Below are 24017 nucleotides of genomic sequence, written 5' to 3' on the forward strand. Positions count from 1 at the left end.
ACCACCTCAAGACAGCAGGCTCCCCTCCACCCCCCACACAGCACCGGCCTGGCTGGAACCCAGGGTCCCACAACAACGTAGATTTTGAGCCCTGTTTTCTCACCAGGATTGGTTCTTTCTGCCACAGGGTCACTTAGGAAGGCCTGACCTGGCCTACGACCCGGCCCAGCCAGGGAGCTAGCCTGGCTATTTTTATTCCCCAAGGACAATGTGGTAAGGTCAACCGGGCCTTGAGGTACTTCCCTCGGAATCTTCCCGCAGTGGGGGAGAGGAATGGTAAGTCACCATCTTGGTGTTACATAGTTCCCACTTCCACAACCTTTGCACATGCCTGCTCCTCATCACTGGGGCAGCCTAGTTGTAGGAAGACACAACGTCAGTGCCTGTGCAGAGAGGCTAAAAGGAGATAGGAGTGTTACATATTCATCTCTTTCCTTGGGAAACAGCTTTATTTACAAAACGGGTCTAAAATAACATGAAATGACACGCCCTTGGGATGTGCAGAAGAGGTCGCTCTTGGAGATCCACATGTGACGCCCAGGCATCCAAACAAAGGGCCTAAAGAAAAGCTGGCTGTGTGAGGGAGACCTAAAATTTGAATTCTTTATATTTCTTGCTGCCCCCACGACTGTCCTGGGGCTGGGCTTTCCGTTTCTTTTGCTACAGAAGAGAAAAAGAAATAAGTTATGGCAGGTTAATCAAATTCCAACCCCTAAAACAGGAGGAGCAGCCTGACAGAAGCCGTGGGAAAAGGCCTGGGTACTGAATCTAGGCTGTTCTCACCTCCCACTCATACCTGGATGAGCTCCTTCCTCCCTGTGCCCAGTGTCAGGTCCCTAAGAGGTAGCTACATGGAGGATTTCTTTTTTTTTTTTTTGGCCAGTCCTTGGACTTTCTCAAGGCTAGCGCTCAGCCACAGCACCACTTCCGGCTTTTTTCTATGTATGTGGTACCTAGGAATTGAACCCAGGTCTTCATGCACGTTAGGCAAGTAATCCACCACTAGGTCAAACTCCAGGGCCCAAATGGAGGATTTCTATGAATTCCAAGGCCTTCAGGAAGCCAGGGCAGCAGACACCGAGTCCACCCTCACTGGCCACTAGAGGGCACACTGCCCTTAGAAAAGGCTCTCACTCCAGGTTCCCTGGGAACACCTACCTTCTGTTTGGCAGCATGCTCAGCTACCATGTCACTGAAGTCTTCCTTCTCCACTTGAGCCTGCTGCTCCCGGACATGCTCCTCATACTTCTGGGTCATGGCCATTGGGTCCAGCTCCAACTCCTCAGGCGCCAGAGCCACTTCTACACCTTGCAGCTCAGGGGCTGGGCCCTTCCGACTCATAACCTAAATGAGATAGCAGAGCCTGGTCATCTCCAGCTCTCATCTGAAAGACCCCAGATCTGGTCCCCAGGGCCCAGTACAGCTTCTTCTAAGTGCTTACCGTGGACATGTCATAAATATGAGTTGATCCCATCATGGCTCCCCCAACAGTGGCTGTTCTCTTCTCAGGCAACACAGTAAAGAGCTGCGGTGTCTCACTTCTGCAAAGGACAATGGGGTCAAGCTCAAAAAGGGACAAAAGGGCTTCCAGAAAGAAAGCAAAAGAAACAGGTAGAGTCTCCAATCTCTCCTGGGAGAGATTCTGAGATTCCTGCGATGTATCCTCCATTCAGAGAGGCCCACGAGCTGGACTGGGGAAACATGGTGTTGATACCAGGGCTTCAGTTAGGAAGAGAGGGAAACTGAACTGATAGATCTCTTGAATCAAGTTAGGGCATCAGTGAGCAGGACTCCCACATACAAAGGGTCAAAGGTCAGAGTCATTGAAGTTTCCTGAAAAATTCTGATACAGAAAACAGGTTTTAGCAGCTCTTGCCCAGACAGGTACCTGAATTTTTTTTTCCCTTGCCAGTCCCAGGGACTGAACTCAAGAGTCTGAGCACTGTCCTTGGGCTTTCCTCAAGGCTACCACTCTACCACTTGGGCGACAGCACCACCTCCAGCTTTTCTATGAAGGTGGCACTAAGGAATCAAACCAGGGTCTTCGTGCATGCCAGGCAAGCACTCTAGTATGACGACAAACTCTCAGTCCAGGTACCTGGACTCTTAATGTACTTAAATCACACTTCCAGCCCTTCCAAGGGCTCAGGAGCCCTCCATAGCAAATCTACCACTATCACCCTATATCATACCTCCACCGTCCAGGAGAGGTGACTCCTCATGTAGAGACCAAAGCAACAGTCTTAAAGTATAATTCAGGGGGCCAGGAGTTTGGCCTAGTAGTAGAGTGCTTGCCTAGCATGCACGAAGACCCAGGTTCAATTCCTCAGTACCATATATATAGAAAAAAGCCGGAAATGGTGATGTGACTCAAGTGGTAGAGCTCTAGCCTTGAGAAAGTCCAACGACAGTGCTCAGGCTCTGAGTTCAAGCCCCAGGACTGGCAAAAATAAGTAAATAAATAAAATAAAAAACTCAGACCCTTCACTCAAAATCCTCTTATAACTTCTACCCAATCTTGCCTCATTCTATCTGCATCCCCTTTTATTTATTTTGTGCTAGTATTGATACTTGAAGAACTCAGGGCCTTAAGTTCATGCCTAATTTTCTTACTCATAACTGGCACTCTACCACTTGAAACATACTTCCAAGTCAAGCTTTTTGCTAGCTAGAGAGGGACTTTCACAGATTTTCTTGCCTGGGCTGGTTCTGAACCTCGATCATCCAAATTTCAGCTTCCAGAACAAGTATTTACTATTTACAGATATGCGCCACTAACAACCCAGCTCACCATAGCCTTCTCTCCTCACTGAATATGCAAAACGTGAGATTTCTATTTCCTGACAAGGGAGAAATAGGGCCCAAATTAACCTTCCTGTCTGAAATAACCAAAACATGGGTAAAAATAAACGAATCTGTGCTTTTCTCAACACTAGACATGAGGCAAGGAAGGACAGTGGTTTCTGTAAGACAAAAAGCAAGCCTTCTAACTGCTCAGTAACCAAGAGGCTGACCCATTCAGTGCTGAGAGGACTCCATGAGTTGAGTAAATAAGGCTGTAGGTCCAGAGTGCACAAGACACCGGTGCTCAAGGGAAGTCATGAGGAGCACATGCATGTGAGGGACTACCCAGAATGAATGGGAACAGTGCTTCCTGCCCACTCAGGATGGGAACGGTGCTCATTCCCACTAGCCAAATATAGGAGTGAGGAAGGCAAGAATAAACCCTCTATATTCAAGAACTGAGCACTGCTTCAGATCTAAGGAACCTAAAAGCAAGACCTCAGAGTTCAAAAGCTAAAGGGGTAAAGAAATACCAAAACTTACATTTTACAAAGCCTAGCATCCAGTCAGAAATTACTAGGCATAGCTGGGCATGGTGGCACACAGTGTAATCCCAGCTCTTAGGAGGTTGGAGCAGGAGAACTATATATAGTGAGGCTCTAATTTTTATCAAAAATGAAGTTATCTTCGACCCACTACCGTAACTAGTTAGTTCATAACATGTTTTGAAATGTGCCATAATTACACTATTAAAAATGAGAGCGGGGAGTAGTGGCTCAAGTCTATAATCCCAGCTATTCAGGAGGCTAAGATCTGAGGATCATGGTTCAAAGCCAGCCCAGGCACTAAAGTCCATGGGACTCTTACCTCCAATTAACCACCAGAAAACCAAAAGTAGGGCTGTGGCTCAAGGATAGGGCAGTAGCCTTGAGTTGAAGGCCCAGAGTTCAAGTCCCATGAACAACAAAAAAATAAACAAAATAAAAATAAATATTTATGACTCTATAGACATGTTTTATTACATAGATTAATATGTATCTATGACATACAAACCCTTAGCCTAATTTTAATTATGTTCTAAAATCTAAGTTAAACATGTCATTTGAAATATATAAAAATCAATGTTAATAAATTCTTTAATAAAAAAATTTACAACCAAAAAAAATAAGAATAAATAAAATGAGGGCAGGAAGTCTGGCCTAGTGGTAGAGTGCTTGGCTAGCACACACAAAGACCCAAGTTTGATTCCTTGGTACCACATACATAGAAAAAGCCTGAAGGGGTGCTGTGGCTCAAGTGGTAGAGTTCTAGCCTTGAGAAAGCTCAAGCGATAGTGCTCAGGCCCGGAATCCAAGCCCCAGGACCAGCAAAAATAAATAAATAAATGAAATGAAATGAGCTGGGCACAGTGGCTCACACCTGTAATCCTAGCTACTCAGGAGACTGAGACTTTAGGGTCTCATTTCAAAGCCACCTCGGGCACTAAAGTCTGTGAGACTCTTTTTTTTTAAATATATACATATATATATATAATTTTTTTTTTCCAGTCCTGGGCTTGAACTCAGGGCCTGAGCACTGTCCTTGGACATTTTCTCAAGGCTAGAGCTCTACCACTTGAGCCTCAGCACCACTTCCAGCTTTTTGCTATGTATGTGGTACCGAGGAATCGAACCCTAGCCTTCATGCATGCTAGGCAAGCACTCTACCACTAAGCCAAACTCCCAGACCCAGTCCATGAGACTCTTATCTCCAATTAACCACAGGGATAGCCTTGAGCATAAAGAGCTCAGGGACAATGCCCAGGCCCAAAGTTCAAGTCCTACAACCGACAAAAAATAAAATGAAGGGCCAGGAAAGTGCCCTACTGGAAGAGTGCTTGCCTAGCATGCACGAAGCTCTGGGTTCCATTCCTTGGTACCACATACACAGAAAATGCTAGAAGTGATGCTGTGCCTCATGTGGCAGAGCGCTAACCTTCAGAAAGCTCAAGGACAATGCCAAGGCCCTGAGTTCAAGCCCCAGGCCTGGCAAAAAAAAAATAAATTAAATAAAGTAAAATGAAGGTAGAGAGTAAAAGAAATTAAAAGCAAGAAAATCCAACCCACAACAAGGAGACTATCAACCAAAATAAAGTCAGAACTAGCATAGGTGTTAGAATCAGCAGACTATCACACTAAAATGTCACCAGGGTAGAGACATAGCAACAGAACAAGGCCTGCCTAGTAAATGCAAGGCTGAGTTCAAAACCCAATACCAAAAAGAAAAGATTATCAATAACTGCATTCCACATGATCAGTGAGTTAAACAGAAACAAAGGATATCCAAAAATAAGGACTAAATCAAGCTTCTAGAAATGAAAAATGTACTGGATGGATTAAATTTCATAATAGAAATTGCAGAAGAAAATATTAGCGAATATGAGGACATAGCAATAGAAATTTCCTAAAAGAGGTAAGACAAACTTTTGTTCAAATGAACAGCATTAGCTGGGGCAGTGCTCAGCCTGTAATCCTCCTGGAGAGGAGGCTGAGAGCTGAGGATCCCGGTTCAAAAGTAAAGTCCACGACACTCTGACCTCCAATAAACTATAAAAAAAGCTGGAAGTAGCTAGGCATGATGGTCATGCCTGTAATAAGGACAGTGCTTAGGCCCTGAGTTCAAGCCCAAGACTGGGAAAGACAGACAGACAGACAGACAGACAGACAGACAGACAGAAAAAGAAAGAAAGAAAGAAAGAAAGAAAGAAAGAAAGAAAGAAAGAAAGAAAGGGAAGAGGAGGGGAGGGGAGGGAGCGTGCGCATAAGCAAGCAAGCAGGCTGGGAATGTGGCTTTAGTGGCAGCGTGCTTGCCTAGCATGTATAAAGTCCCAGGATTGAGTCCTCAGTACCACTTAAACAGAAAAAGCTGGAAGTGGTGCTGTGGCTAAAGTGGTAGAGTGCTAGCCTGGAGTAAAAGAAGCTCAGGGACAGTGCTGAGTTACTGAGTTCAAGCCCTAGGACTGGCCAAAAAAAAAAAAAGCACTGAGTTACACAGCCCATGGCTCAAATGGTAGAATACTTGCCTAACAAAATGTAAAAACCTAAGACTTCCCCCAACCCCCAAAAGAAAGCAGTAGTGAACAGTCAAAAAAACTAGCCCCAGTCAGCACCGGTGGCTCATGCCTATAATTCGAGCTAGTAAGAAGGCTAAGATATGAAAACTCCAATTCAAAGCCAGCCTCAGCAAGAAATTCTGTGAGACTCTTATCGCCAATAAATTACCAAAGAAACCAGAACAGCATCCAGACCCTGAGATCAAGTCCCAGGACCAAGGGCCGGGGGGTGAATGGGAGGGGAGAAATGAGGTATACTGCTGTAAGGCTCTTAAGACTACTAAAAGTTGTCTAACAACACCTGAAGGTAGATCATGATAAAGATGGATACTATAAAAACTAAAGAAAACACTAAAGGAAACAAAAACACAGAGTTAGCAAGCTAACAAAGGAGACAGGATGGAATCACGTATAAAATGTTCAATTTAAACATATACACACCAGGCACTAGTGGCTGACGCCTGTAATCCTAGCTACCCAGGAGACTAAGAGCTGAGGACCATAGTTCAAAGCCATCTTGGGCAGCAAAAAAAAGCTAGAAGTAGAGTTGTGGCTCAAGTGACCATGAATAAAGAGAAAGAGAAATCTAAGAGCAGAATGGACAAATAGGTCATTTCGTGATAACAGGGTTAATTCATGAAGACTTAATCCCATACTGTGTACCTAAAAATAGAGCTACAAAATCCATGACTACGCAAACAAAGCCTTTCTCGGGGCCTTTTGCACTGGCTTGTACTTACTATCCCTTCTGGCTACAGGTAACATGTGTCTGGCTCCTTCTTAACATTCCAGCCTAACTCAAACACCTTTTCCTGAAGGAGGCTTTCAAAGGCTTGCCCATTACCTTCCTTTATCTGTTCCTTACTCAGTCCCTCTGCTTCACCACCCTTATCCACACCTGACATTACCCTGTGCTAATCACCTATTTACTTATCTATCTGCCACTGCTGACTTCCCACGGGCATAGACTCAGTAGTTAATAATTACTAAGAAATTACTGTAGAGATCAAGACAGTGCTGACCTAACATGCCCCAGCCCTAGGTTCAGTTACTAATATCATCAATTAAACAAAAAATAAAACCGGGCATGGTGGCTAGCCTGTAATCTTAGGTACTCAGGAGGCTGAGACCTGAGAATCAAGGTTCAAAGCCAACCTGGGCACAAAGGAACCTGAGATCCTCATCTCCAAAACCTCTAGAAAAACGGGAAGTGGGGCTTTGTCTCAAGGGTAGGGTGGTATCCTTTTGCTGAAGAGTTCAGGGACAGCACCCAGGCCTAGTTCAAGCCCATGACCCACAAAAAAAAAAAAAAGTAAAATTTTTAAAAATAGGAACAAGGAAGTTTTGAGAAAGGGTTGGGGGGGGGGGGGAATCAGCTGTCAATCTAGAGGCTGAAGGCAAGTGAGTCCTCCCCTCAATGCCTGTCTGACTAGTTCCCTCACCCATCCATGGCCTCCTCAATCTTCTTCTTTCTCAGCTCTATGAGTTCGGGAGTCTCCATTCCTGCTGGCACTGACGAGAATCCTCCAGGAGTGATGAGACCACTGTGAACAGAGAGAGGAATAAGCTCTAGAGCTAAGAGAAGACCCCCTACACACAGGAGAGTTAGGGCAGGAACATTTTCATTTCCTCACCTGTCTGCCGGTGTAATAAAGCCTGTCTCATCTGGTTTGTCTTCATCACTTTCCTCCTCTTCCTCTTCTTCTGAGGACTCTTCATCAGATGGCTCCAGTTCCCCCCAAGGAGTGCGATCAATCTCTTCTTCTTCAGTCTTGGTCTAAAGGAGATCATACATTCATTTAGCAGATATTTTTACTATGCATCTATTTAGATGACAAACTTTAGTAACCAAAGGAATGAGTAAATACAATAATTTCTACTATTTAGAGATCATACTCCACAGGCAAGATATGTTACATCTCAGGAAAATGCACACCCTTTTTCAGACTGAAACTTCAGAAAGCCCAGGCCCCTAGTAACAAAGCTATGTAATCTTCATGGTATTAAGTAACACCAGTTCACCTGTGCACCCATACCTGAAATTCAGCAGCATTGGTTCCAAATACATCTCCATACAGCGGTTTCCCAGTCTCATCTACTGGGGGTTTGCCCCAGCCACCAGCATGGTACCCAAAGGAACAGCTCTGCAGAAGAAAGAGGATGAAACAGTTCCACTCCTCGGCTCCAGAAGAACATTAAGCCCTACAGAACAGCCCTACTCCACAATACACAACTCACACTTGAGAACTCTGGGAATTATGATTGTTGAACTAAACGAAATGTTATAAAGCACTACAAGGCAAAATAATAAGCACCAAAACACTGGAGTCAGGAGAATGAGGGAACAAGACAGAGTGTGCAGATGCTAATAACTCCACCCATCAGGGTAGAGTTTGTGCTGCCTGAAACCAAAACAGGGACTTTAAAAACCAAGACTTCAACTTGCTTCTGATCTTTCTTAACTTTGGAAAAGCTGCCTCATTAGAATCCACTTCACTTAAAAGACAGAAATTTTTATTTGAAGTTTTATTTGAAGCAGTACCAGTTTTCATGCTAATTGCTGTGTTGTCTGCTAATACTTCCTAGCACTTTTATTTAGAGATAATAAATTTCAGGCTAGAAGCATTGCTCCAGTGGTATAACAGCTAGCCAAGCAAGCAAGCAATTGAGCAAGAACAAAGTCTTGAGTTCAAGTGTCACAAACAGCATAAAACTGGGCCTTCTGCTCTCCATTAGCTTTCTTGCTCAAGGTCAGAACTCTTAACCACTTGAACTACATCTCTGCTTCTGACTTTTTGCCAGTTAACTGAAGAGTCTATGGGTCTTTCTGTTCCGGCTGGCTTCAAACTATGGTCCTCAGATCTCAGCCACCAAAGTAGACAGGATTATAGGCAAGAGCAATTAGCATCTGGTTGAAGAAATAACTTTTTTGCCATTCTTATGATAAAATCCTTTGCCTATTCATGCGTATCATCAAATAGCTGTCTAGAAATACGCGTATTATTGGGCTGGGAGTTTGGCTTAGTGGTAGAGTGCTTGCCTAGCATGTGCGAAGACCCAGGTTCGATTTCTCAGTACCAAAAGGTAGAAAAAGCCAGAAGTGGTACTGTGGCTCAAGTGGTAGAGGTCTAGCCTTGAGAAAGCCCAAGGACAGTGTTCAGGCCCTGAGCTCAAGCCACAGGACTGGCCAAAAAAAAAAAGAGATACATGATTATTATTAAATTTAGAGGATTTTGTGGGGGAAGGTTTAACTCAGGACCTTTACTTTCCAGGAAGATGATCTATTACTTGAACCATCCACTTAGCCCTCTTTTTGCTTTAGTTATTTTTTTCTGATTAAGAGTCTCACATTTATGCCCAGGGCTGATCTCAAACCACAATCCTCCTACCTATACCTCCTGACTAGTTGTCATTACAGAGGCATGTCCCACCATGTCCCGCCTAGTGCCCATACTGACCTTGAACCATAACCCTACCTCTACCTCCCAAATGGATGATACAATATGTAAATAAGTACCATCAAGCCCACCTGGTTAATTCTGAGCGGTCAAACTGTGGATGAGTTGTCAACTTTCAGCATTACTTTTTTAAAATAAAAACATTATGATTATTGTAATTATTTTAAAATCAGGACAGAAACTGAAAAGATAAAAATAACCTCTAGTTAAAAATCAGAGGCCGCTAGGCGTTGGTGGCTCACACCTACAATCCTAGCTACTCAAGAGGCTGAGATCTGAGGATCAGAGTTCAAAGCCAGCCTGGGCATGACAGTCGTGAAACTCTTATCTCCAAATAAACTGGGAGTGGTACTGTGGCTCAAATGGTAGAGCACTAGCCTTGTGTATAATAGCTCAGGGATAGGGCCCAGGCCTAGAGCTCAAGCCCCCTGACACTCCCCGCCCACAAAAAAAAAAAAAAAAAGGCAGAGATAGCCAAGGATAGGAGAAAGCACAATACTTACCTCAGGGATGGGCGAATTCAGCCCAGGGATTTTCAGGTTGGGATAGGAAGGGGGCGGTCCATATCTTTGCATGGCAATCAGCCACGGGGGAGGGACCTTGTGGGCATTCTGTAGTAAAAGAAAAGATATCATGCATCCAGCCCTATCCTGTCACTCACTCCTGTCCTCATTCTCACCCTTCTTCCCAAGCTTCCCTGGCCAGCTAACCAACACTCACTGGTCCTACTGGCATCCCCAAGGAAATCCTCAGCTCATCAGACAGATCTCCAGGCTTCTTCTCCTTCAGTCGTGTCTCAAACTCCTTCCCCTGAGGAAAAAGCACAGCCTGCTCTATTGGGGAAGCCAGACACACAGAAAGCTCAATGACACGAGAACACAAAAGAGAAGTCCTAACCTATATCAGATACAAAATCCCAAGAGGACAACCTGGCTGCCTCCTACTTGGATCCCAGCTAGAATAGAGGAAGGAATAAGGCCAGCCTCTGTGCTGCCACTAACCCAATGAGAATAGGGCCAATGGCAGCACCCAGCGTCTCACCCATGAAATGAGGGCACTGGACAGGATATCACCAAGCTCTTTCCTTTTCATGCATCCCATGACATGGTGTCTAATATTTCAAGGCTCAAAATAAAACATTCCTCCCACTCCCAATATTAAATGTTACTCAAAAAGACCAGTCACTTTGGCACTTGATCCCTAAATACCCACCAATTATAATTCCAAAGACATTGGTCAGTTTGCTTCCTCTGAAAAAGGGCTACATTTTAAAATTTTGGCCAGCACTAGTGGCTCATACCTGTAATCCTAGCTACTATAAAGAGGCTGAAATCTGAGGATTGTAGTTTGAAGCTAGCCTGAGCAGCAAAGTCCATGAGACTCATATCTCTAATCACAGAAAAAAATTACAAGTGGGGTTGTGGCTCAAATGGTAGAGTGAGGGACAGTACCCAGGCCCAAAGCTCGAGGCCCAGGACTAGCAAAAACAATAAATTTATTTATTTATTTCAGCCTCCATCTCATCCAATGGTAGTGAACCCACTAGTTTAAGGTGGGGGCTACATATGAGCTTTGAAATCCCTTCCTATCAACAGGTCCATGGTCATAACCCAGGCTCAGCCTTGCCTCCCCGAGACCCTTCTCAAACCTCATAGTACAAGTCCCCGTGGATGGTCAGCTTCGGTTTGGTCTGCCATTTAAAGAAAGCATCATGAAGTTTCTGGTAGTCGATGTCAATCTTTCCCATCTTGGGCCGTACTTTCTCTCTCATTTTTGACTTCATGGTCTTCTGTTCTTCCTGTAAAAAAACGTAAAAACAAGTTAGCAGCAATTTGCCCAACTTTTACTAGTGGTTGTGTCTGAATTCTCAAGGGGTTAAAGTAAATCTCTTTTTTCCCTTTGAAAGTCATAAAATCCATCCTGCTCAAGATTTTCTAAATGATATAAAATGATGAGTTGAAACTCTTATGGTAGAGCACCTACTTGGTATCCCAACGCCCTGAACTCAACCCCAGAACCAAAAACTGAAGTTTACTTACTCCATGCTGTACATAAAATAGGTTACCTACACAAAATCAGCCAAAGGGATCTATGTCCTTGAGGCTTGAACTCAGGGCCAGGACACGGTGCCTGAGATTTTTTGCTTTTTGGTGGTTATTTGGAGATATAAGTCTCTAGGACTTTCTTACCTCCAACTGCAATCCTCAACTAAATCTCAGCCTCCTAAACAGCAATGATTACAGGTATGAATTACTGGCACCCAGCTAACCAATACTTAAAAAGTAGTTAATTAAACCCTTTAAACTTAGTAAGTTAAACAACCCCTGTGAATCTCAAGCCACAAGTACACCAGGAAAGAGTTTCCATGTGAGCTGGCCAAGAGCAGGCAAAGGGAAGAGTGAAGGAGGAAAATAGCTGCTGGAGACCAGAGGCCTCGGCATGGGGTAGACAGACCTCTCCCATTCCTGTGTCCTTCCCCTCCTGCTTTCTGCCAGATGCCTCATAGAGCACAGCTCTAAACAGGAGAGCAGTTGGATGAGTAACTAGTTGGGAGTTTGGGGGAAGCCGATTCAAATTTTGAAGCAAGCTGCTATGAATGGCGTGGGAGCTATACACCAGCCAGGTCTCCTCACCTTCTCCTGGAGGGCCTCCCGCATCTCCTGGATGCCTGTGCGTTTGATGAAGTCTGGCAGCTCAAAGGGGGGCTTTTCAATGCCCCTTTTGCCCTGTAGGTATTTGCGCTTAAAACACCAGTGGCGGGGCACAGGTACAGAGTTCCGGGTGGCCTTGAGGTGAACCAGTAGCTTTGGGTCCTGTGCTGTTACATCGTGCATCTCCACAACATCAGGCCGAGCCACCAGCTGGAAAACATAAAACATGCCTTTAGAAATGCCCGCTTCTCTCTTTCCCAAAGGACCAGTATCTAAGTTTCTCAAGTCTCCACCAAAGTTGACCCATCACTGGACCCAAGGACACCTCACAGGACCTCCTAGCCAGGCTCCAGGCCTAGGCCATCTCAGGGCTTACCTGCTTCAGTTCGGCCACAGTAAAGCGATTCATTCTGCGCAACTTCTTCTTGGACAGCTTAGGGGCCTCTGGCTTCTTTTCCTAAGACAAAAGGATCATCTCTTCAGAGCAGGACTCAAGAAGGCAATCAAATGACCAACCCACCCCAAAACTTAAGCCACAAAGGCCCTGCAAGAGAGTTCATCACAATCCCCCCAAAAGAAGTACCTCAGCCACCTGTGTCTAGTATCACTGCTTCCAGCCATAACGAGGTGAGACCAACCTGTTCATCATCACTGCTGTCATCATCACTGTCCTTGTGCTCCTCCTCAAAGCCCTTCTTCTTGGGGACTGTAGAGTTCTCCATTTTGTCCAGTTTCTCTGGCTCCTTCTCCTTCTCCTTTTTCACGTCGTCAGTGAGCTGAGGAGGCAGACCATGTGGAAAACCCAGAACTCTAAGTCCCATACCCCAGTTCTGACCCCTGTGCTACCACGCAACACTGTCTGTCTCCAAGCCTGACCTACCGCTCCCCTTAATGAATTTGGCCCCTTCTCAGAGCATGCCGCTCATTTTACCTTGAAAGCCTCAAAAATCCTCTTGAAGAAGATGAAATTGGGCTCATAGATCTCAGGTTCTTCAGTCACATACTCAATCTCAACATCAGCAGCTGGAGAATCCGAGCCTCTGGACCGGGCTGAGTCTTTCTCTCGGTCACCAGAGCTCTCAGAGGACGCAGCCCGAACCCTCTGGGGCTTTTTCTTCTTCTTCCGATTCCTGCGCTTCCGGTTTTTCTGTCAAGACAAGGAAAACTACCTGGGTCAGAGAACCCAAGCTGTACATTTGACTGGCCTGTCTGTGTACACCCTAACAACAGTTCAGCACTGCCTTCCCTGGACAAGGGAGTCTCATGAAGCATCTCTGAAGAAACCGTGGAGGCATGCTCCAAAGTTCAGCTTCTGGAGTTCTTTGGTACCTTTAGCTAGGCGATTACACCTCTCACAACTTCAGCTTTTTCATGAAATGAAGGTGTGCAAAAAGAAATTTATGGCAGAAAAACAAACAAACAAAAAAAAAACCCTGCAAGATGCTGAGAATAGGATTGGGCACAAAACCATAGCTACTACTGACTAACCACTTTCATTAGCTACCTTAGTCCCAGCCTTCCAGACCAATTCCATCACATACCTCCTTTTTAGACATAGACAGTGCGTCCTCCTCAGTCTCTGATGCTGACTGGCCCAGGGATGAGCGATTGTCTGTTTCCATTTCCTCTTCCTCTGTCAGAGAAGAAGGTGGCAATCAAGCCTCCTCCCAGTGCCCCTGCCCTGCTCACAGGAACTTCACAATAACATCTCTCTTTGCCAAGAGCTGGTTGCTCTCGAGATGCTTCTCAGGGAAGGCATAAAGGAATGAGGTTGCGGCCCAGGTTCCTTAGCTCTGAGGCTGCAACTTCAAACAAACCAACACTCACCCTGCTGAGAGTTCATCTCTTCTTGGCGACTCTCCTTCAGCTGCAAGATCTTCTCCAAAGCCTGGGGGATCTTGGGGCCCACAGAGGGATCATCCATCTGCCAGAGACAACCCAGTCAAGGGGCTGAATCACAGTATACTTTCTAAGCCAACTCCTCCATCCTACCTTTTCTATTACAAAAACTGACAGACAGAGCAGAATGAAAGGGGGAAGAACCAAAAGGTCTCAATGAGGCTCTGCATCCCTCAGAGGTTACCCCAAATTCAGTCCAAAGTCAGAGGTCTCTCTCAGGTCTCTCTGCCCTATAGTATATATATTTTCATTAAGAATAGTTCCCCATTCTTAGTTAAAGCCCCTAGAGACTCTGAAGTTGTCCCCCAATCCCTCCAATTTTATCAGACCCTTCTATTCTTGTCTTTCTTTTTTATTCTTTTAGGTCCTTAGCCCAGGACTTGAACTCAGTACCTGATGCTTTTGCTCACTGGCTAGCACTCTACCAACTGAAGCTAGCCTCCAACCCCTCTCAGACCCGTCTAATATCATGAAAATGTCCCCTTCTAAGCCACTACCTTTCTGTCCCTAGGAAGGGATCATCAGTCTCTAACTTGCTCTACCCCACCACACACACACACACACACACACACACACACACACACTAATCATCACTCACCTCTCTGTTCTCATCTCCAGGAGGTGGCGGAGGACCACGAGGCCGGGGAACAGGGACCCCCATGGGCAAAACAGTGGCAGCAGGGCCCACTGGGCCTACTGGAGCAGCTACTGTGAGAAGGAAGAAGTCCAATGTCAAAAAAGACAAAACATTCCATTAAAAATAGTTTTCTCCCCCAACCACCACCAAAAAATAAATAAATAAATAAAAACAAGTTGCCTTATTTACTAACTATTAAGGTTCTAGTTAGCCTTTAGAGTGGACAATGGTGAAAATGGACTCAAAGGATACTCCACCCAAATTCAACTAAACTGTACATTTACTGTATGTGCATTTCTACTTATTATTATTATTTTTTTAATGTGTGAGACCAAGCGTCTCTGTCCTACTATGGAATGAAGTTAGACAAAGATAGTAATGCATCATATGCTTTCAGCAGGGGGAATGACAATAAAACACATCAGTTATATTCTAACTATGCCTGTATAAATTTTTTTTTTTTTTTTTTCCAGTCCTGGACTTGACCTCAGGGCCTGAGCACTGTCCTTGGACTTTCTCAAGGCTAGAGCTCTACCACTTGAGCCTCAGTACCACTTCTGGCTTTTTTTTTTTTTTATGTATATGGTACCAAGGAATTGAACCTGGGTCTTTATGCATGTTAGGCAAGCACTCTACCACTAGGCCAAACTCCTAGCCTTATTTTTTTTCACTGGGGATTGAACTCAGGGTCTGGGTACTGTCCCTGAGTTTTTTCACTCAAGACTGACGCTCTACTACTTGAGCCAAAACTCCAAATCTGGCTTTTTTTTTTTTTCCTGGCCAGGCTGGCTTCAAATCTGCATCCTCAGATTTCAACCCCTGAGTATCTAGTTTATAGATAGGACTGTGCCATCAGCTTCTGGCTGTATGTATTCAGGTTCTTAATATAAAGTAGCATAGTACTAACATACAACCTATGTGTTTCCATCCATGCTAAATCATCTCTAGACCACTTACAATACCTAACATGTTATATAAATAGTTGGTCTGTTTTAGAGAGGGACAAGGAAAAAAAAGAACTATACATGTAATATAGAAGCAGCAGATGCAGGGGGCCTACTGTACTTAAAATTTTCACTTGGGGTGCCGGGAGTTTGGCCTAGTGGTTAAGGTGCTTGCCTAGCATGCATGAAGACCCGGGTTCGATTCCTCAGTACCACATACATAGAAAAAAGCCGGAAGTGGTGCTGAGGCTCAAGTGGTAGAGCTCTAGCCTTGAGAAAGTCCAAGGACAGTGCTCAGGCCCTGAGCTCAAGCCCAGGACTGGCAAAAAAAAAAAAAAAAAAAAAAAATTTTTCACTTGGGCACTGGTGGCTCATGCCTGCAACCCTAGCTACTTGCTGGGCTGAGAATGGGAGGACTGTGGTTGAGGCCAGGCCAGGCAATGAAGTTCACAATATTCTTTTTGTATGTGTGTGGCAGAACCAGGACTGGAATTTAGAGCCTCTTGTCTCATTCTCACTCTCCATTTTTGCTCATAGCTGGCTCACTTCAGCCATATCTCTAGCCCAGCTTTTACCTAGTTAACTAAAGATGAAATCTCACAGACTTTACGGCTCAGGCTGGCTTCAAACCTCAATCTTGACACCTCAGTCTCCTGAATGGATGGGATTCAGGCAGGAGCCACTGGCACCTGACATAAAAGTTGGGCATAACTGGGGCCGGGAGTTTGACCTAGTGGTAGAGTGCTTCCCTAGCATGTACTAAGACCTGGGTTTGATTCCTCAGTACCACATACATAGATAAAAGCCATAAGCGGTGCTGTGGCTCAAGTGGTAGAACTCTAGCTTTGAGAAAACCCAAGGACAGTGCTCAGGCCCTGAGTTCAAACCCCAGAGCTAGCAAAAAAATAAATAAATAAAAATAAATAAATGAATGAATAGGGTGGGAATGTGGCTTAGTGGTAGAGTGCTTGTCTAGCATGCATGAAGCTCTGCATTCAATTCTTCAATGCCACATAAACAGAAAAGCCGGAAGCAACACTGTAGTTCAAGTGGTAGAGCACTAGCCTTGAGCATGAAGAGGCTCAAGGACAGAGCCCAGGCCCTGAGTTCAATGTCATTTGCAAGGAAATGAATGCAGCTAAAACAAATCATACTGAGTAATGATCAGAGAGATAAACAGTGTATGTTCTCTCTGATGTGTGAAAATTAGATCTAAAATGCACTGGGAATTGGGAGCCCCAGCTCATGTTTGTAATCCAAGCTACTCTGGAAGCCAAGACCTGAGGATTGCAGCTCAAAGTCAGCCCAGGCAGAAGAGTCCTCGTGGGACTCTCATCTCCAATTAACCACTCAAAAAATCCAAAGGAACACTAGCCTTAAGCACAAAGAGGCTTAGGGACAGCGCCCAGGTCCTGAGTTCAAGTCCTGCAGCCAACAAAGTAAGTAAATACCCCTCTATCACCTCTCTAGTAACAATAAACTTTGAAAAAAAAAAAAGAGGGCCGAGAGTTTGGCCTAGTGGTAGAGTGCTTGCCTAGCATGCACAGGTTCAATTCCTCAGTACCACATATGTAGCAAAAAGCCAGAAGTGGTGCTGTGGCTCAAGTGGTAGAGCCCTAGCCTTGAGAAAATCCAGGGACAGTGCTCAGGCCCTGAGCCCAAGCCCAGGACTGGCCAAAAAAAACAAAAAAAACAAAACAACAACAACAAAAAAAGAGTTGGGGCTTAGTGGCTCATATCTGTCATCCTAGCTACTCAGGGGACTGAGATCTGAGGATCACCATACGAAGCCAGCTTGGGCAGAAAATCCCTATGAGTCTCTAATCTACAACTAAACAACTAATCATTCAAAAACTAGAAGCAGAACTGCAGCTCAAAGTGGTAGAGTGTTAGCCTTGAACAAAAAAGGTCAGGGACAGTACCCAGACCCAGAGTCCAGGTTCCACAAATGATAAAGAGAACAGGACAGAAGGTATGGCTCAGTGGTAAGAACACATGCCAGAATAAGAACTCACATTCAAATCCCAGTACTGCCCAAAAAAAGTTTAACAAGCTTAGAATACAGCTGAATGGTAAAGCACATGCTTAGCATATTCGAGGCCATAAGTTCAGTACTCAGCACTGAGAAAAAAAAAAATTTCAGATAGGTTTCCTGTTCTTCTCTTCTCCAGGGTCTTACCTCGTGGACCTAAAGGAGTTCGAACAGCAATCTGACCCATGTCTTGTGGGGGCCGAGGGACCGGGGTGCCCATCTTGGCAATCTCCTGCTGCCGTTCCTGCTCCAGTAGCACAGCTGCCTGAGGAGAACAGTGGGAGGAGAAATAGTCTGACAATGCATTTGGCAAGCAGCCCCTAGCACATCACTCACTCAGTCAGGTAATAAGCTGAAGGAAAATAATAGAAAACCACACAGGTTTACATCTCCTCCACTCCACTTATAGGTTACTGATCAAATCAGAGAAGCCCCTCTCTCTCATCAGGACAGAAAATACCTAGAAATACGACAAGGGAAACTCCTTGGAAATTTCTAGTTCCTACAAGAAAATTTACTATTGAGCTAAATGCTACTTTATTGCTTTCTTTTCTTTCTTTCCTCCCCCACCCTCCCCTCTCTCTTGACAGTCCTGGGGCTTGAACGCAGGGCCTGAGCACTGTCACTGAGCTCTACCTCTTGAGCCAAAGCACCACTTCCAGCTTTTTCCACGTATGTAGTACCAAGGAATCAAACCGGGTCTTAGTGCATGCTAGGCAAGCATTTTGCCACTAGGCCAAACTCCTAAACAACTTTTTTTTTTTTTTGGTGCTGGTCCTGGGGCTTGAGTTCAGGGTTTTGGTTTGAGTACTGTTGTCTGAGCTTCTTTGCTCAAGACTAGTGCTCTCTAATTGAGCCACACTTCCACTTCTGGCTTTTTCTTGGGTATTTTATTGGAGATAAAGCATCTCACAGGCATTCCTGCCCAGACTGGCTTCGAACCAAGACCCTCAGATCTCAGCCTCTGCAGTAGATAGATTACAAGCATGAACTACCAGCACCTAGTTCCTGTTCTCTGCTTTTCAGTAAATTTTCTTCTGTTTAGAAAGAACTATGAGGGATTGGGAGTTTTGGTCTAGTGGTAGAATGCTTGCTTAGCATGCACGAAGCCCTGGGTTTGATTTCTCAGTCCCACATAGGTAGAAAAAGACAGAAATGGTGCTGCGGCTCAAGTGGTAGAGCTCTAGCCTTGAGAAAGCCCAAGGACAGCACCCAGGCCCTGAGTTCAAGCCCTAGGACTGGCAAAAAAAAAAAAGAAGTATGAATTATCTTCTTATAGTTACTCCACAACATTTGCAACAATCTAGGCAAAGCCAATACTTCATATATATTTCCATGTATGTTGCTTTTAATGCTGGTTTTCTAATACTTATGAGCAACCCAGTGGGTAACAACTAACACAATTCAGTGTGGAACAGATCACCTTTACATCATTCCCAAACTTATCCTCATCTACATTCAATACAAACCAGGAAATATCCCAGAGGCCTCTCCAAGGCACCTAAAACAAACAGGAGTCAGCAAACATTTTTGTAATGGGTCATTTTTTATAAGTATTTCAGCCTCTATAGCTATTATATGGAGCCACATATTCTTGGTTTGAGTTGTGATTTTCGTTTGTCAGGTTCTTGTTTTGTTGGTGTTTTTTTTTTGGGGGGGGGTGGGTCATGGGATTTGAACTCGGCTGCGGCACTGTCCCTGAGCTCTTTAGCTCAAGGCTACCATCCTAACCTTGAGCCAAGCCCCACTTCCCATTTTCTAAAAGTTAACTAGAGATAAGAGCATCTCATGTCCTTTTGTGCCCAGGCTGTCTCTGAACCCTAAACCTTAGATCTCAGCCTCCTGAGTAGCTAGGATAAAAGGTGTGAACCACCAAGCCCAGCTGTTGTTGTTTTTTTATCACAACTCTTTTTTATTTTTTTTTGTCAGCCGTGGAGCTTGAACTCTGGGCCTGGGCACTCACTGTCCCGGAACTCTTCAACTCAAGGCTAGCACTCTACCACTTGAGCCACAGCACAACTTCCCATTTTCTGGTGGTTCATTAGAGATAGGAGTCTCATGAACTTTTATGCCCAGGCTGGCTTTGAACCTTGATCCTCAGATCTCAACCTCCTGAGTAGCTACAATTCAAGTGTGAGCCACTGGTGCCTGGCTATCACAACTCTTCAAAAATATAATTATTTTTAGTCTCCAAAACATAAAAAAATAAAACTACAGCCTCTATGTAGTTTGCTAATGTCTTGACTGTAGGAAAAATGAGATTCTTTGGGACATACTGGGGATAAACTGACTGCCAAGAAAACATTTGAAATAATACATCTGTTTTGGTCCCTAAGCACCGTTAAGTGACATCCTATGGACTGGACCAGGAGGTCAAAAAGTTAGGGGGAAGGGCATGACCAGCATCAGCTGCTCCAAAAACTCGTGCTCCTTCAATGAATGATCTCCCTGCTTAAAAAAGAAAACAAGCTCATACCAGCAAGATGACCCAGACCAATCTGCCACAACTCTATAGATTCTTCATGTGCTCTTCCAGCCTAAGACCTATGTTCTGCTCTTTGTTTTCAATCTTCCCAAAAGACTTGGTTACAGGATCAAGCTCTCTGAGGCTCTATTTCCCTGTTCAGGGACCTAATGAGGTTCGGGTGCAGGCTTTCATCTGTCCTACCTGTTTGGCACGTTCCTCTTGCTGCATCAGCAAAGCTGCCTGCTGCTGGGCCAATTTCAGTCGCTCCTCCTCTGACAGGGCCACAGGTTCACCCACACGGAGAGGAGGCGGGGGTCCCAAATTTGGTGGGTGTGCCATAGGAAAGCCAAGGCCAAGTCCTGGTGGAGGTGGTGGGGGTGGTGGAGGAGGCTGCAGAGGAGGAAGTCCCATGGGTGGCGGTGGCATGGGAATCCCAGAGAGCTGTGGAGAAAATATGATGATCAACTAGGAGGTACTTATCTATTCTTTCTGCTAACATTTACTGGGGATCTAGCAAATGAGCCATGTACTAAAATGTGGTCAAATGATACATGATTCCCTAAGAGAATGCCCCATAGCAATATCAAGAGAAGAGAATCTTGACTTTGAGATACCAACCAAAGAAACTATCAATTCTTTCCGCAGGAAATTATCCTGAACACATATTTTTACATTCAATTTCAAGAGGCTTAGTGACACCTCTAAAAATCATTTCAGGCTGGGAATGTAGCTTAGTGGTAGAGTGCTTGCCTAGCATGCATGAAGCCCTTGGTTCAATTCTTTAGTATCACATAAACAGAAAAAGCCAGAAGTGGTGCTGTGGCTCTGGTGGTAGAGTGTCCCAGGACTGGCAACAATAAAAAAATAAATAAAAACTATCACACATAGCGACCAATGAATCTGCAATCACTGCTTTAGAGAAAGAAATAACTTCAGAGAACAACCAAAGAAAGCTATCAATTATCTCCCCCAAAAAATATCATGAACATGTATTTTTCAGGGAAATGAACAGACCTAGAACAAATCATTTGGAGTGAAATAAGCCAAATTCATACAAATGGTATGTTCTCTCATATGTGGAAGCTAAATCTAAAACACAACTAAACATGATAGCAAGGTTTTACACATTTTCACACAAAACAAACTGACAAAAGGAGAATCTACATAGCAGAGGAATCCAAAGGATAACTCCTCTGAACATCTAAAAAAAAAAATTCTATTAAAACAAATTCCAAGAAATGGAAACATGGGTGGAGTCATTTTTTTGTTTTGTTTTTTTCTTCTGAGGGTGTGGCAAAGGGGGGCACCAGAGTGTTAGAAAGAAAACTGGGCGGGGGGCCAGGAGTTTGGCCTAGTGGTAGTGTTTGCCTAGCATGCACGAAGACCCGGGTTCGATTCCTTGGTACCCCACATATATAGCAAAAAGCTGAGGCTCAAGTGGTAGAGTGCTAGCCTTGAGAAAGTCCAAGGACAGTGCTCACGCCCTGAGCTCAAGCCCAAGACTGGCAAAAAAGAAAAAGAAAAAGAAAACTGGGTATACACTATGTAAAAAAAAAAAAAAAAAAAAAAAAAACAACTGTAACTTGTGGGTGGGGATGGGAAGAGAAAAAGCAAAGGAGTGCCAAAGACTTATGAAACTGAACCCCTTTGTGCAACTCCCTAAAAATAACAATTAAGGCCACGAGTGTGACCTAGTGGTAGAATGCGCAACTACTATTCATGAAACTGTGGGTTCAGTTTCTCAGTACCACATAAACAGAAAAAACAAGAAGTGGTGCTATGGCTCAGGAGGTAGATTACTAGCCTTGAGCAAAAAAGCTCAGGAACAGTGCCCAGGCTCTGAGTTCAAGCCCCAGGACTGGCAAAATAATAATAATAATAGAACTTCCTTACCTGTGCTGACATAGGTGGGGGAGCAGATTTGTCCCCATCCTCCCCTCTCAAAACTGGCCGATTCAGCACGATGCCGGTCTGCAAAACAAAAAAAAAAAGGGTCTAACAGGAGCTGTTCCATTAAACCATCTTCTCTCTTACTTATTCACCCAAAATTTACTCAAAGCCCGTCTGTCATCGCTTGGGCTAGACACCAGGGAAAAACAAAACAATATGGGCAGGGGCGCTTACAACAAGGCAGGCAGAAGCGGGAGCCCACGAAACGGTGACGTGCTGACTGCGGGGGGCCAAACACGAACCCTGAGGCTGCGGCCGTTACGAGGCCTCGGAGGCCTGCAAGCGCCGGCCCTGCACCAGAGCCCCGACCACTCACTCACCTGGCGGGTGTAGGACTGCAGCCGCTCCACCAGCTCCTCCCGACTCCCTGTAAGGCAAAGCACACGGTCAACGTGGGGACCGGCCAAACGGGGGCAGCCCGGCCGGGGCAGGCGCCCGCGGCGCGGAGGCCAGCCTGCCCCCCACCCCTTGCGTCACCCGGGTAACCGGGCTCGGCTTCCCTACGGGCCCAGCAGTCCCCTCCAGACTTCCCACGCTCCTCACCCTGGATCGGAGCTCCAATCTCTGCCAGTTTGGCTTGAAGTTCCTGGGCAGCCCAAGCGCCATAGTGGCCAGGAGGTGGAGGCGGTGGCAACTGCAAATCCCCTTTAGGAGGTTCAGGATGCTCGGCCGCCATCTTAACCACAGGAAGGCGCGCGACCAACCCGGAAGTTCGAGCCAGCCTCTAGGCCTACTGCCAGGAACTTCCGGGAGCGTTGTAACCACGTCTTCTCTGTGATTGGAGAGCAGTTTAGATTGGCACCGCCTCCTGTCGTCCTCCGGAAGACCTGATTGGCCGACGACGCGCCGTGGACGGATTTGGCCGCCAAGCCTTCTGGGAATTGTAGGACGCGGGTCCCTCTACGCGGGCCCAAATGCCGGACCGCCAATTCACGCTACTGCCCGGCTTGAACGCCGGTGGCGGAGCGGGGCTGGCTGCGTGGAGAGCCGCCCTCATCATGAAGGAATGCTTCCTTTGTGTCAGTCTCACCTGCATGAGCCTAGACTCGGTCTTCCTGCCCGACACCCCGGTGCAGCCTGAGAGTTTGCTGGGAGGGCGGGGGGGTCGAAAAGCCCCGGTGGCCTGTGTTCGCCGGCGCCCGGGGAGGTTGGGGCCGATCCCTCGATGAAACAGTGTCCGATTGTCCGCCCGCCCACCCCCGAGCAGGCCAGATGAACGGGCTGAAAGGGATGGGAGCCGCGAAAGGAGCGGCCCGCCCGGCGGAGCTCCAGCTGCCGCCGACCGGGGGAAGGGCGACGCGAAAGCCTTTTCTTCACCACCCTCCACACTGGCTCCGAAGCCCCCTCCTCTTTTCCGTTTCTGAATTTCCTTCCCAAATCCCATTTTCCACATTTCTGTTTGGAAGACGTTTCTGTAATCCAAGCTGGCCTCCAACTGCCGGTCCTTCTGCTTCAGCCTCCCCGCGCTGAGATTAAAGTGTGTCACCATGTTTTACCTAAATGGGTACACAGTATCAAGAGGAGCTTAATAAATGATTCCTAGTCTTTAATCCACCTACAGCACTAGGTACACGGTGTGTGTGTGTGTGTGTGTGACACAAAAGTGGGGTTAACTCAGAGCCTGGGCACTGTCCCTTAGCTTATTCCCTCATGGCTAACGCTCCAACACTTAAGCCACAATTCCACTTCTGGCTTTTTGGTGATTGATTAATAGGAGATACGAGTCTCATTATAGATTTCCTTGCCTGAGCTGGCTTCAAACTGCAAATTCTCAGATCTCAGCCTCCTGAGTACTAAAATTACTGGCACCCAGACCTTTTCTGAGGTGACCCAAGTTTGTGTGCCTTGAGTTAGGGAGAGGAAAACAAGTGAAATTGTCTGATTTATTTTTTACCCACACCCCCTTTAAATCTTTTCTCTCACCAGCTCCATTTCACCATCTACCCTCAATGAAGAAGTAACTGGGGGCGGGCAGAAATGGGGACCAGATGCAGGGAAGGTGAAATTTGACAGAGACAAGAGGAAAGAACAAAAGCACCAAAGGCTGGCTGCCTGCCCTAGCCAGGGATGGGACGTTCTCTTCATCCCTATTCAAACCCCTTGC

At 45.7% G+C, this 24017-nt stretch overlaps 1 protein-coding gene across 1 annotated transcript; it reads right to left on the minus strand.

Moving 5' to 3' along the window:
• Window positions 1–428: 428 nt before the first annotated feature.
• Sf3b2 (splicing factor 3b subunit 2) lies at window positions 429–22617 on the minus strand. Its single transcript, XM_090347318.1, has 21 exons — window positions 22457–22617; window positions 22234–22280; window positions 21857–21934; window positions 20165–20404; window positions 17644–17761; window positions 14482–14591; window positions 13812–13908; window positions 13526–13617; window positions 12916–13131; window positions 12623–12760; window positions 12361–12441; window positions 11967–12194; window positions 10982–11131; window positions 10054–10143; window positions 9837–9944; window positions 7912–8019; window positions 7510–7652; window positions 7318–7419; window positions 1442–1541; window positions 1159–1344; window positions 429–660 (listed from the first exon to the last, which is right to left on the minus strand). The coding sequence occupies exons 1-21, from the start codon at window positions 22587–22589 to the stop codon at window positions 589–591; spliced, it is 2637 nt and encodes an 878-aa protein (XP_090203444.1). The 5' UTR covers window positions 22590–22617; the 3' UTR covers window positions 429–588.
• Window positions 22618–24017: the final 1400 nt, after the last annotated feature.

This window comes from Megascapheus bottae, chromosome 16 (genome assembly GCF_031878675.1).
Source record: "Megascapheus bottae isolate mThoBot1 chromosome 16, mThoBot2.hap1, whole genome shotgun sequence".
Lineage (NCBI taxonomy): Eukaryota > Metazoa > Chordata > Mammalia > Rodentia > Geomyidae > Megascapheus > Megascapheus bottae.